The 13,482-nt window shown below is 52.3% G+C and overlaps 1 protein-coding gene across 2 annotated transcripts in view; it reads left to right on the top strand.

Annotated features, from left to right (window-relative positions):
* Positions 1–13,482, top strand: part of CDH23 (cadherin related 23) — a 196,250-nt gene that overhangs the window by 115,911 nt on the left and 66,857 nt on the right. For both annotated transcript variants that reach the window (XM_059850905.1, XM_059850904.1), the window contains exon 13: positions 733–891. In XM_059850905.1, the coding sequence (XP_059706888.1) occupies positions 733–891 (159 nt within the window). The remainder of the gene's footprint in view (positions 1–732; positions 892–13,482) is intronic.

The following is a 13,482-nucleotide window of genomic DNA, read 5'->3' as shown; positions in this document are numbered from 1 at the left end:
CACAGTTCTCAGCATGACCTAAAAATGACCATTAAACAGCTTCCTCTCTCTTGTCCAGAACATGGAGAGGGCCTAGGAGAAAGATGGAGCAAACATTTCAGCCGGGACTGTTGCCATAAGGACAAGGGGGGATGGCTTTTGGTGGTTGATTTAAATTAGGCGTAAGGAAGGGTTTTTTCCATGGGGGTGGTGAAACACTGGAACAGGATACACAGAGAGGTGGATGTCCCGTTGCTGGAAATTAAGGGTCAAGTTGGATGGGGCTCTGAGCAACCCTGTCTAGGGGAAGATATTCCTGCCCATGGCAGGAGTTGGGCTAGGTGGCCTTTAAAGGTTCCTCCCAACCCCAACCATTCTATCACAATCCTCACTTTGAAAGAGTGGAGCACTACAAAACAGCCAAAAAAACGGAAATTATAATAAAAAAGGAGGTGGGGAAGAGATTTGCCCTGCACTTTCTCTTTCCAACATCCAAAGGCTCAGCTGCAAGAGCTTAAGCAGACCAGGGCCATAAAAGCTTTATTGAGCATAAAGCTTTGTTTTAAGAGCACCTATCAGGCGCCAAAACCCTCCCCGTCCTCCTGGTCCAGCTCTGTTGCTGGTTTGCCTTCAGCTGGCTCAGCTGGTGAGGGAGCTGAGGAAAGCCTTGTTCACTCCACTAAAGAAGGATGGGTAACTCTCCCAAGCTTCCCAGCATCTCCAACCCTCCCCTTGCCCTCCCATTTTGCCCAGCTCTTCGCAAATGAGAGCGTCCCAGACCACGTCGGCTTCGCGCGGGTGAAAATCAACCTGATCAACGAGAACGACAACCGGCCCGTGTTCAGCAAGACCCTCTACAACGTCAGCCTCTTGGAGAACACCACCGTGGGCACCACTGTCCTCCAGGTCCACGTGAGTAGGAGCATCCCAGCTCCCTCCTCCGAGTCCCCAGCATGTGTGTTGGCTTGATGGAGTCCCTGACCAAGGGCTAGCCTGGGAAGGGAGCATTAGGAGATGCTGGTGGTGGGGTTCACCTGGTGGGCTGAAGTCCTCCTGAAAAGCTCTGATAGCCAAAATCACTGAAGCCTAAACAAACCAAGAGTAGCTCGTTTTTAACAACACAGTGCGTTTGATTTGCCTTGAAGTGTCTGCAGAAAAATGGTTCTCCAGGAAAGTGTGGAAAGTAATCCTGGCTCTGTGATCCCTCCTCTCTGCTTTATTTGCCTTGGAAGTTGGAAGGTTGGCAGGGTGTTGACTTCTCATGGGCTTTTGGAGCAAATGTCCTGACCTTTCCTGCTCTCTGGAAGATGTGTGTGTGTTTCCTGCCACACCAGGAATTCAAAGAGAGAAATGCTCTGCATTTCATCTGCAGACACCGACCCCAGTGGTCACGGTGCCCCTGGTGTGGCTTTTCTCACTGGCCTCTTTGGACGCATCATCTTCCTCAACCAAACTGAGGCTGGCCACACCATTAAAAGGGCGAAGGATGGACAAGGAGGGGAATGGCTCTGTTTAGCTGAGTGTGGTATTACATGGCTGGCAGCAGAACAGAGGCAGGCAGAGGTGTGGTGATAGCAGGGAGCATTTCCATAGGGCTCGTTTCCTCCTCTGTGGTCCGGTTGGAATCCTCATAGAGAAGACACATTTCCTCGTGCAAGAACCACAACAAAACCCTGTGCTGAAATACCATTGGAAAAGGCATCAAAGCTCCTCTGGGATGGGGAATATCACAGCAGGGAGCACCAAACCCCCTGCTATACTTCGGGTGTGCTACTGCCACTACTGCTAGTCATGAATGAGTTTGCCTGGCTCTCTCTCCAATGCATTTGCTCCAGCTGCCCTCCTGCCCCTTCCTTGTTCCCCTGCTCTCCCCAGGCACAGCCCCTGGTCTCCCATCCATGCAGGAATGCCCATTCCAAGGATAAAAAGCCCGGACAAAAGAGTGGGGTGCATGTGCCTGTGTGTAAGTGTGTTTACTTTACAAACAGATGGTGTGAAACTGTATAGAGCCCCCGAGCTGTTCCCATCTGACAGTTATTAATATTTCAAGCAGATGTTTAGCTAGTCAGGCCGTCAGACACTAAACAATGAGATTGTTACTGCGTCTCCTCTTTCCCCAGCTAACTTCCAGCTATGCCAGCATTTCAGAGCGAACACAAAATGCCAGGAGTTGAATTGTCTATGGTAAATCAGAATGGATGCAATTAGCACTGAAATCCAAATTGCCCTCCCAGCTGATCCCAAACTTTTAACAACCCTCATAAAGTACCAGCTCCTCCTGCTGAGGCCTCTTGCCTTTGAGCTGCAGCCCTCTGGTCGTTGCCTCTCTGCGCTGTGTCTCTCCACCTGTCCCACGTGCTGCAGACAAAAAGCCTGCTTTCCTTGCTGATAAATCCCTCCTCTCCTTCTCTTCCTTCTTTTCCACTTGCTCAGGAATATTCCTGGGTATTTATGCACAGGGGTTGGAGACGGGGTTTTGGAGAAAGCCTGGCCAGCCACGTGGCATGCCCACTTCTTTGGTGGCTGATGGATGACATCCTCATGAAAGGGGGCTTCTGTTGGCTCCTCTCTTTTTGGGCTCCTTTGTGCAAAAAATGCAGGTTTGGAGACACAGTGGGGCTCAGGGTGCTAAAAAATCAGCTGGCTTGTGGGGTCAAGGAAATTGATGAGCAGGGATGAACAGGGGAGTGTGTGGGCTGGGTGAGTGGTTGCTGAAAGGTGGCAGGAGGCTTCGTGCCAGCTGCTGCTGGAGATGGCCAGGCACAGCTGGCAGGACAGAGCAGTGCCTGCAGCACCTTTCTGGCAGGGAGACAAGCAGCTAAAACCACGGGAGCTGAGGCAAGGGGAGGTCACTGGTCTTCTGCCCAGCCCAGCATTCTGGGGGCTCCCAGCAGCCCAAAAACACCTGGGCTCTTTGCCCATCCTCCAGTGAGTGCATCCTGGCTATCCCACCTTGGCTGTGGCTAGGAAAGGAGGGGAAAGGCTCTCCTCAATGCCACCCTCTCCAGGCTGCCCTCAGCGTGGCCAGCTGAAAGGGAAAGGCAAAAGGAAAGAGCAAGTAGACTTCATTTTCTGTGACAAATGGCCATTTGTTTCTACAGCTCTTCAGCTCCTCATGCCCGTGACAGCAGAGAAACATTGCCTGTTACACGTATAAATCAACTGTAAAACAACCCCAAGTGCAGGCAGCCAGCAGGGACCCAGAGCTGCTGCCTGCTCTCTGCTCCCTGCCTCCTTCCCTTTGCCCAGGGAAGAGTGGGCTCAGATCCTTCCATTCCTGGTCAAACCTCAGCCACTTCCCTAGCACGGCACAACCTTGTCCACCCTCTAAGAATTTGTTTGCTCTCTGCTTAGCATTCCCTCCATCTCCCTGTCCATCCATCCATCTGTTTAATTCTGTGCCTGAAAGACATTTATTGTTCAGGCTCAGGTGGTCATTCGCTTGCACAGGAACATCTGGAGAGGCCAGGCTTTGTGGGAACAGCCTGTACAGGGAGCCAACAGTGTGCCCAAAGGGGAAAGGGGCCCAGCCTGGATAAAAGGAGGCTCAGGAGGGCCCTTCTGGCTCTCCACAGCTCCCTGACAGGAGGGTGAAGCCAGGCGGTGTCGAGCTCTCTTCCCGGTTAAGCAGTGACAAGACAAGAGGAAACAGCCTCAAGTTGTGTCAGGGGAGGTTTACATTGGATATTAGAAGTTTCTTCAGTGAAAAGGGTGGTCAGGCATTGGAGCAGGCTGCCCAGGGAAGTGGTGGAGCCACCATCCTTGGAAGTGTTCAAAGAACACATAAATATTGGTCGTGGGTGCGTGACGAGCTTGGCAGGGCTGGGTTTGGGGCTGGACTCGATGATCTCAGAGGCCATTTCCAGCCTTAATGATTCCATGACTCTTTACACATGTGATAAGCCCCTTAGGCCACAGATTCCTAGTTTTGCAGTGTGGAGTGCTCCTTGCTCCAGCCAAAGCTTCCAGGCCACATAAATCATGGCTGTCTGGAGTTACGTGTCCATTGCATGTCTGTGATGACTGAAGGACAAGCAGCCTGTCCAGGGCTCTGCAGTTGTTAGAGGCCTCTCTCAATGCAAACTTCCTTTTTTCCCTACCCTGCTGTGCCAGGAAAAGGCAGGCTGGAGAGGCTTGGAGGTCCCACATAGCAGCAAAAACCTTCTGTGAAGCAAGAGCAAAGCAGGGAGGTGAGCAGAGCTCATCCTGAAGAGATGGACCAGTTCTGCCCCAGTACCAGCAGATATTGAAATACAATTTTTTTTTCTGAAACAACTGGCCATGAAGCCTTTTAATAACATAACAGAAAAGGTCAGGGAAAGAATTTCACACTTCTTGAGCAAGGAGGCAGCCAGTATAACTTCATGCCTTCCAGGAACGAGGCAGAGAGAACATACACTGCACCCTGAATTAACTGGGGCTCTGACACCCCCACCAGGTCCTGCCTGCCTGGTGGCCAGTGGCTTTGGTGGTGCTGGCCTTCCTGATAGGAGCAGGCTGGAAGGATGGAGCCTGGAGAGGTGTGGTGAGGTGTGCTGCCTGCTCTGGCTCGGGGCAGAGGGTGTGGGGCTCTGGGATGGGAAGCTCTGGGGAAGGACCATGCTGGGGGGGATGAATGTGCCCAGAGAGAGCCATGATCAGAGTCACAGAATGCTTTAGGTTGGCAGGGACCTTTAGAGCTCATTTAATTCCAACTCCACTGCTGTGGGCAGGGACACCCTCTGCTAATCCTTAGGTGCTTGAGTCCAGAGGCAGGAGAAGCCATGCTGCTCCAGGCTGCCTCACTGCCAGCAGCTGGGAGTTGTGCCACTGCTTCACAAGCCCTCCTTTAGCACCTCCTTCAGCTGGGGCAGGAGAAGAAAGAGAAGACTCAGAGCTCCATGCCCAATGGCTGTGAGGGGCAATGATGCTGGTCTGGCATCAGACATAGTTGCCCAGGTCTCTGCTCCTTCCTCTCCCAGGCATGGAGGGTTTGGGAGCAGTGGAGGGTCTGGAAGCAGTGGAGGGTCTGGAAGCAGTGGAGGGTCTGGAAGCAGTGGAGGGTTTGTAAGCAGTGGAGGGTCTGGAAGCAGTGGAGGGTTTGGAAGCAGTGGAGGGTCTGGAAGTACTCCCCTGGGCTCATTCTGGTGGAGCTCCCCTGAGGAGCTCTTCTGCAACCTGGCCAAGGGGAGAGCAGGAGGGAGCTTTCAGCTGGCAAGGTTTTTTGGCTGGAAGAAGCTACATAAACATGGCCTTGCTTCTGAGGTCACCAACACCCAGCCCAGCTTCCAGTGAGCTCCCTCCACCAGGGAGAGGAGGGGGCAGTTCAGCCCAGCATCCCCTCCTGTCCCTGGGCTGGTGCTTGGCTGGGAGGCTCAGGGAAGGTGCTGAGCCCGTGGCATCTCAGGGTCCTGCCTCACTGCAGAGCTGCAGAGCAGAGGGCACAGTGCCCCTCCAAGCCTGCCTTTGGACACCGCTGCTTTGCCAGCAGCTGCCAGGGCCCTCCCAAAGCTGTGCTCCAGTTGCTGATGGATTTGCTAGACCTGGAGAATGGGGAAGGGGGCTAAGACGACCCAGCAGGAGGCAGGAATTAAGGGGCGGGAGATCTCCTTAAGCTCCTCGTACTCCACAGATCCGCACAGCAAAGTCCTCCTGAAAAGCTCTGATAACCAAAATCATTAAAGCCCAAACAAACCAAGAGTAACTTGTTTTTAACACAACAATGCATTTGATTTGCCTCGAAGTGTCTGGAGAAAAATGGTTCTCCAGGGAAGTGTGGAAAGTAATCCTGGCTCCGTGATCCCTCCTCTCCGCTTTATTTGCCCCAGTCTGGCTTGGCTGCACAGGCTGGGATCGATGGCTCTGGGCTCCATCAGCTGGCTGCCAAGCAGCAGAGAGCTGGGGGGATGCTGCTGACCCCCTTCCTGCTCTCCTGCTGGAACCCTGGATGCTGAGAATTTCAGACTTTCTGTGCTGACAGGCACTGGCCCCCAAGAGAACTTGACCTGAGGCCGTGGAGAAGGATCCCAGAATGGAATGATGGAACTGGGATTGTGGGTGTGGAGTTTGGATAGAAGTGTGTAATATCACATAGTTTTAGACTATAGCAATATATGGGAGGGTAATGTAGGATTTAGGGCAGAGGCTGGTCCTTCTTCTTCACCCTCTTCTCCATGGGTTTGGGTGGTTTTGTGGAATTGGACAGAAAAGTCCACATTGGAGGACACGGAGGCATGGAGGGGCTTGCAGGGAATGAATTGCCCACTTTCCCTCCTTCAAGCCCCACACAAGCATCTCCCAGCAGGCATTAGCCCCTGCTGTTCCTGATCCTCTCCTGCCAGCTCTTCCTCGGGGCTTGATAACCTGAATTTCCAAGGCAGTCTTGTGTGTAAAAAACCCCACTACTTTCCCTGTTTTTTAATGAAATCTGGATTAAAATTTTCAGGTTGTTTGGTGGAGGAGGTGAAGAGATGGTGTCCCTGTGTTTTTGGTAAATGCATGAGCCTGTGGATTCTTATGTATGGGTGTGCATTCAATAAATATATATACACACACACACACATATGGGTTCACATTCCTGAGCAGTCCCTTTCTCCTACCCTCCATGGGTTGAGCCTCCCTGAACATCATACCCAGCACATCCCTTCACCTGGATTCTCATCTTCCCCCTCCCTGCCACTGCACTTCCTCGGGAGAAGCCTTGTTAGTAGGAACCTAATGAAGTAAATGTGCTAATTAACCTTCCATTACTCTCCTCATTAAATCAACCTTTAATTTGGTTGGCAAAGTTCCTCTCCTTTACCACCCAGCTGTCAGTTTTCTTCCGCTGTCTCCATCTCTCTTTGGCCTCCTGTTGGGGATGGGAAAATCAATCCCGGTCTGATTTTCTTTCCCCTTCCTTCCAGCCAGCTGTAAACGCCAGTCAACAAGAAAGCAATAATGTACTTTTCCCACCCTGGCAAGGAGAGTTGCAGACATCAATAAACAGCTATTTAGGATGCAAATCACTTTCCCAATCAGCCATCAGCCTTTGAGTTTGGCAGGGATGGTGCCGTGGTCTGTGGGCTCGGGCATCCCCTCACGGCGCTCCCACGTCCCACCACGCTGCTTTGCAGCCATCCCAGAGCCACTGTGGGATGCCCAGAGAGCTGCATCCCTCTAGGTTTGTCCCATCCCAAGCCCTGATGTGGGTGGAATGAGGCTTTGTGAGCTTTTGGGATTCTTCTGGTTCCCTTCAGGAGTCACCCCACCCTGCATCCCGCCATCCCTGTGGCCAAGGGCCATATAAAGCAAGCTGGAGGTTTTAGGGCAGAGGCTGGTCCTTCTTCTTCTTCACCTTCTTCTCCATGGGTTTGGATGGTCCTGTGTAATTGGACAGAAAAGTCCAATTTCTGCCATCCCTGTGGCCAAGGGCGCTCTCTGTCCCCCGACACCTGTGGAACTGCTGCTGTCTGATGTTTCTTGGTGATCTCCAAAGCTTTTCTTTCCCCCTTTTCTTGAAGAATAAATAAATGCAGAGGGGCAGAAGCAGTTGGGGATCCAAGGCAGCAGTGGAGGCTGCAGCTCTGAGGTCCTGGTGGGTGAGGGGCTCACCCTGAGCTCTATTTCTCTCTCATATGGTGATGGTGACTTGAGGACCAGCCACAAAAGAAAACCTACACTGCTCCAAATTTTGGGAAGGTTGCATGGAATCAGGACACAGCCATTGAAGTGAGGTGGGGAAATACCTTGCAAATCAGTGGATGGATAAAAAGGCATCCAGGGGTCTTCCCTGGGGAATCAGTGTGGGATAACCCATCCCCTGTCCCTTTGGTGGCACCTGGGGTGCTCTCCCAGTGTTAGGACCAGAGGTGGTCAGCAGGGGTGCCACCATGAGGGCAGCACAGGGCTTCTCAACCTTTTTCAAATGACTGACCCTCCACATCTTGCTCAGGGGGTTGAGTCTGTGTCCAGCTCTGCAGGGAATCACCTGCCCCACCTTCCTTAGGAGTGCCTTGCACCTCCTCTACATCCTCACATGAGTTATGGAAGTACAGGGTGGGGAAACACTGGGAGGACTCCCAGCCCAGCCTCCTCCTTTCCTTCTGCTTTATGTGGAGGGAAAATATCTTGGAAAGTCCTTGCTGCAGAGGAGGAATGGACAGGGTGGTGGTAACTGGGGGCTGCCAGCCAAATATCCAGGGCAAGCTGGGTGTTGCAGAGGCTCAGACGTGTGGAAAGGATCTAAGAAAGCAGGAGGGCATCCAGAGGGCACTGGTGGGAATATGAAAGCATGGCTCAGCAGCAGCTCGTGGGGTTGGAGGACTCTCAGCTGGGCGTTTCTGATGTCCTCCAAGCCTGGGCTTTGTCCTTTCTTCCAGCCCTTCTCCCCACCTGTGGCCCACACAGCTCTGCCTCCCTGTCAGCATCTTAATTGATCTTGTTGTTCTCAGTCCCCCCTCCCCAGTGCTCCATCTCCAGCTGTGCTTAAACAGAACAAAATCTCTTCCAATTTCCCTGCCGCTTAAAAGAAAATTGAATCCTTTATCTGCAAGAGGAGAGGAAAACTGCAAACACAAGAAACAGTAAAGAGTTAAATAATCAAAGCAGATGATTCCAAATTGCCTGGAAAGTTAAACATGAATGGCTTGGCTTCTTCCTGCGTGCTCCTTGGGTTTTTACAAGTATAAAAATATGCTTGCACTCCTTGTTCCCATTAAATATTCTTATCAAGCCAGCTCTGTAAATAAAGGGACGGGGAGGAGGGAGTTACCAGGCATGATTGACAGATCTGAAGTCCTCGTCTTTCTGTCAGGGCCCAGTGCTCTTTGGCTGTGTTTATCTCTTTAATCTAAATATCAATCTGTGAGACCGAAATGGGGTGGAATAGGAATCATGACAGCCCGAGAGCTGAGGAGAGAGAGAGAGACACACTTATTGCAGCTTGTGCAGCCTCTCCCTGTCCTGATGGAGCTGTCAGGAAAAATGCACAGCTAGAGCAGAGGTGGGAAAACAAAACAAAATCACAGCCTGGCCCCTTCCCCCTGCCCAGCCGAAAAAAAAGGAAAAAAACCCCAACAATTCAGCCCATGAGAGGGGAAAGAAAATCAGGAAGAAAATGCAGCCCTGCTCCTGTCCAAAGTGCACAACCAGGCAGCAGGATTCCCCCCCATGCCTCCCACTGCTCCCAGTAGGAGATGGGGTTGGGTGGTTTCCTTTTGCTGCTGCTTTGCCTGGTGATTTGGGATGTGGCTGAGAGTTCAAGGGAGAAGCTTTCCCAAGGTGATGCTCTTTGCCATGTGAGCACCCCAGCCTCACACCTCCTTCTCAGCAGTCCCTTTAGGGCCATCACTGTCTTCACCTTGATGCATCCTCTCCCAGACTGCTCATGCTTTTACACCCACAAAGTTCCTATGGAGCCAACGCTCCTGGGATTTTAACCTGTTTTCAAAGCTGCCCTCAGTCTCTCTCAAAGCATCCAAGGCTGTGTTTCCTCGAGGAAAAGGCTCCCATGGGAATCAGCACCCAGGGGCTGCTGTTGGCTGAGCGACACTGTGACACAGGCAGTGTCACCCCTGGACAGATGACCTTGAGGTGCCCCTGGTGCTGCTGACGTGCTGAGGTTGGTGTGTGAAGAGCAGGGCAATTTGTCTGAACTGGGTGTTTGGGAGCCATTGGATGTGCAAATCACTTGGGTTTTGCCATTCCCTCTCTCCAGGCTGGGATGCAACATGTTCATGTCCCATCTCATGGCAAGCACCTGTTCAGCCCATCCCTCCTCCTTTGTTTTTATCCCCCCTGTGCCTGCTGGGCCTCTCACCTGGGTAAGGTGGCGTGATCGGCTTCCCAGAGCCCTTGCAAACACTTTAGTGATCGCTGAGAATTTATATTTCCTCCACCAGACTTTGACCTTAATTTCTTCCATTTTGCTGGGCTGTAAAATTCATTAGAGACCCAACAGCGAGGTGATTGAGATGTCAGGCCAGGCAATTGTGGGGTTATTTAATCGCTGAGATGTGCCACTTGCCATTTAGGTGGACAACAGGAGAATATGAAATCAATGCGGTTCATTAGTGGAGGACTTGCACCCAGCTCCAGTAAAACCCGTGGACATTTCAATGGTCTTGGGTGTCACCAGTGAAAACCCATGCTGGAAGAGCCTGTTTATCTCACTTTTGGGCCATCTTCTGTCACCTGGTGCTTTAAAGCCCAGTCTCCAGCCATTCCAGCAGCCTGGCTACAGTAAATCACTGCCCACTAAATCACGGCTGCCCAGGCAAGTGTTAACCTCGCCCGTGTGGAGCTGATGTTGCAGGGGCTGCTGTTATAAAACACAATCAGGAAGGCTCTTGTTTTCCCTGGTGGCTGGCAGAAGAGGTGGGGAAAAGCTCTGCCATTCCCAGGGGGGTTGATTGACTATTTTTCCCCCCTATGCGGGTTCAGCGCAGCCCTCCAGGGTCATTAGCACCGATTGAGCTGCTGGCCCTGGGCAGGCCTTGGAGCTGCTGGGGAAGCAGTGGCAGCCCGGCATTGCCTTGATTCCCCACTCCCTCCTTCCCAGCTAATCACTGGAGCCACTGGGCTTCCAGAGCCAGCCAGCCACCAGCTCTGATTGCCACCTCCCACCGGGCAGCCTCTCTGTAAAAGCCTGGGGGAGAGCATGGCCGGGCCAGGCAATGCTGACAAAAGAGCTGTTTTCCGACTGAAGTCATTCCATAATAACTTTAAGTAGGTTTTCCATCGGTTTTCCATTCAGCTTTCTCAGCCCGGTGATTGCATCTCATGAAAGCCCTTGGCCCTTCACATTTGTCTCCTCCAAATCACAAATCAAATCCCAATCCCAGTGGCTACCAGCAGGTAGCTGTTATTCCCCTGGGACCTGAGGTTGCCTTGAGGAAGGGATGTTTGGATGGCTGCCTACTTAATACATGCAGGTTTTGGTGGCTCCAAAAATCAGTCGGATGCCAGGGTATGGCTTCCCACCCTGGAATTCCTGTACCACAGTCTGAGCAGCCCGTGGCTGCCCGGTCAGCCCCAAGCAGCAACTACATCTTTCCTAGAAAACAAACAAAAAAAAAAAAGCCTAGGAAGCAGATGGGAATCCTCCTTCTGTTTGCTTTCCCAAGCCACAGGCATCTTGCTGGAGCAGGCAGGGACGAGGCTCTGCCCGGTCACTCCAGCAGCCTGACAGCTTTTTGACGTCCTGTAATTGCTTTCCTGCCACAACTCTTTTAAGCAGAGAGCTGCTGGCCAAAGCAATTTGTTCCCCATCAATTTTTATTTCCTGCTTTGTGCATGTGAGGGAGGGAAAACAAAGAGGGCGAAGGAGAACAAACAGAGCTGGGACCTGCTCCGGTGGGAAAGGTGGGAAAGGTTTGGCTCTTCAGCCATGGCAGCCCTGATCATCATTCCAATGCACTCTGCTCACCCTTGCAACCAACTTCCAGCTGCTCATCCCTATCCTGACAGTTTTGGGAGGAGGACTGCCATCCCAGGGGCTCCGTGGGGGAGTTTTGGCCCTTCAGCCAGTCAGGACAAGGCAACCCTTATCATCATTCCAACGAGCTCTGCTCACCCCTGCAACCCACTTCCAACTGCTCATCCCTGTCCTGACCGTTTTGGGAGGATGACTGCCATCCCAGGGGCTCCGTGGGGGATCTGAGCCACCTCGAAGGCTCTTCTTGGTTCTTTAAGCCCGTGCTGACTCCTCCTGCCGTGCTCCCTGAAGCTGCTGCGAGCAGAGTTAATCTCCGGCACTTTAAGGAGTCGTTGAGTGGGTCTGGCGGATGATGAATGTCTAAACCATTACCGGGTGAAGCTCCGTGGAGCTGTTTAAAACTGAATTCTCCCATGTAAATTTCTGCTCCATCAATCCTGATGACATGTCAAACATTGCTATTGTTTCCTGAACAAATTGGACGACATGCCCTTTCCTGCAGATTTGCCCACGAGAGCAGAACCGCTCGCCAGCTCCTCGCTTTTGTCTCCTGCTCTGCCGGCCTGGTGGATGTGATGGCCCTCGGTGGGACAAAAAGGGACATCCCAAATGTTTGTGCTTGGGGGATGCAGATGGACAGAGAGCCAGGCCGTGGGTATTTTTGCGTGGTTTGTGTGCTGGGTGCCCGCACCATGCTGCAGCTCAGTAAATTAATCCTTTGGGTTATCCAGGCTTCCTCTTCTTGCCACTCTCCCAGAGTTTAGCTGCACAAATGTGGGGGTTTTTTTTTAGAAACGGTCTGCGCTGGTGACAGCTCATAAAAGTACAGATGTGGACCTGCGTTTTCCTCCTGCCCTTTTGCAGGCTCCAGTGGGCAAATCCCGCTTTAATATTCCGGGCAGGAGAGGAGAGCCGTAAAAGCCATTTGATTGCTTCTCCAGGTGGAACCCCAAGAAACTTCCAGCCAGATGCCTTTCCCCCCTGGGCTATGGGGATGGATGCTTGCATGCTGCGGGGGGAAAACGAGTCAGTGATTGGGAAAAGCCACAGGAAAACAGCTGGCACCCTGGGACTGCTGACAGCTCGGTGGGATTTGGGGTGTTCTGCAGGCGTGTGCTCCCTCACAGCCCTCAAAGGGAGCATGTGTTGCCTCCCCGGGGGCTTGAGCAGCTGAGCATCCTTTTTTACCCTTAGAGGGGAAAAAGCTTGGTGATGCAGAAACAGGTGAAGATCCCAAATTAAATATGCTGAGCGTGCGTGGTTTGGCTTTTTTTTAGCATGTTCCCTGTCACGCTCAACTAACCTGCTCCATTGCCCAGCATTATCTCCATGATGTTCAGTTGCCAGGAAAGCCATCCAGCCAGCCTCACCTTCCACCTCCCTGGTGTAAATCAGGGACATTAATTAGCCTGGCTGGTGAGGTGGTGGAAGGGGCAGAGTCATGCTGCCCATCCTCCTGGCTCCTCAGGAGAGGGGCTTTTTGCCTCACTGGCACTTTTGATGTCATCACAGCTTGTGGTCCAGCCACCCTCCTGGCTCCCCTCTCCCCAGGGCTCCCATTCCCTCCTGGCTAACCTTCTTTTAACCTTCCTCCTTCCCTATCTTTTCTTTTTTTTTTTTTTTCCCTCGTCAGAAGAAAATTACACTTTCCCAGTGTTGTCTGTCACTGCAATAAGCACTTAGGAGTGCAATTGTATGGGGCCAAATGAAGGGAATTCGTTTTGCCCGTGCTTTCTGGTACTGTCAGACCCCCTGTAAATCATTATCTCATCACCAGCCCATCCAGGTGCATGGAAAATGCTTTTCTGGGCTCTGCTCTCGCACCAGCCACTTAGGGATGAATGGAACTGAGGGACTCACAGCAGTCGTGGGCACAGAAGTAATGGATAGGAAAAAATCCTGGCTGGAGGTTGAGGGCTGGCAGTGCTGAGGGTGCTCGAAGTGCTCAAGGATTTTGGGGAGAAAGGACCCAAAAAAGGGGCTGGTGGCAGGTGTTAGGATGGGGGATTAAGCCCAGAATGGGTTGGCTGAAGGATGCTGGTGTGGGCAGATGGTGGGGTGACCCCCCCCCCCCCTTCTCTCCAAGTGTTTCCATATGGAAGAGTTGC

This window comes from Haemorhous mexicanus, chromosome 7 (genome assembly GCF_027477595.1).
Source record: "Haemorhous mexicanus isolate bHaeMex1 chromosome 7, bHaeMex1.pri, whole genome shotgun sequence".
Classification (NCBI taxonomy): Eukaryota; Metazoa; Chordata; class Aves; order Passeriformes; family Fringillidae; genus Haemorhous; species Haemorhous mexicanus.
This window is presented reverse-complemented; position numbering and strand designations above follow the sequence as displayed.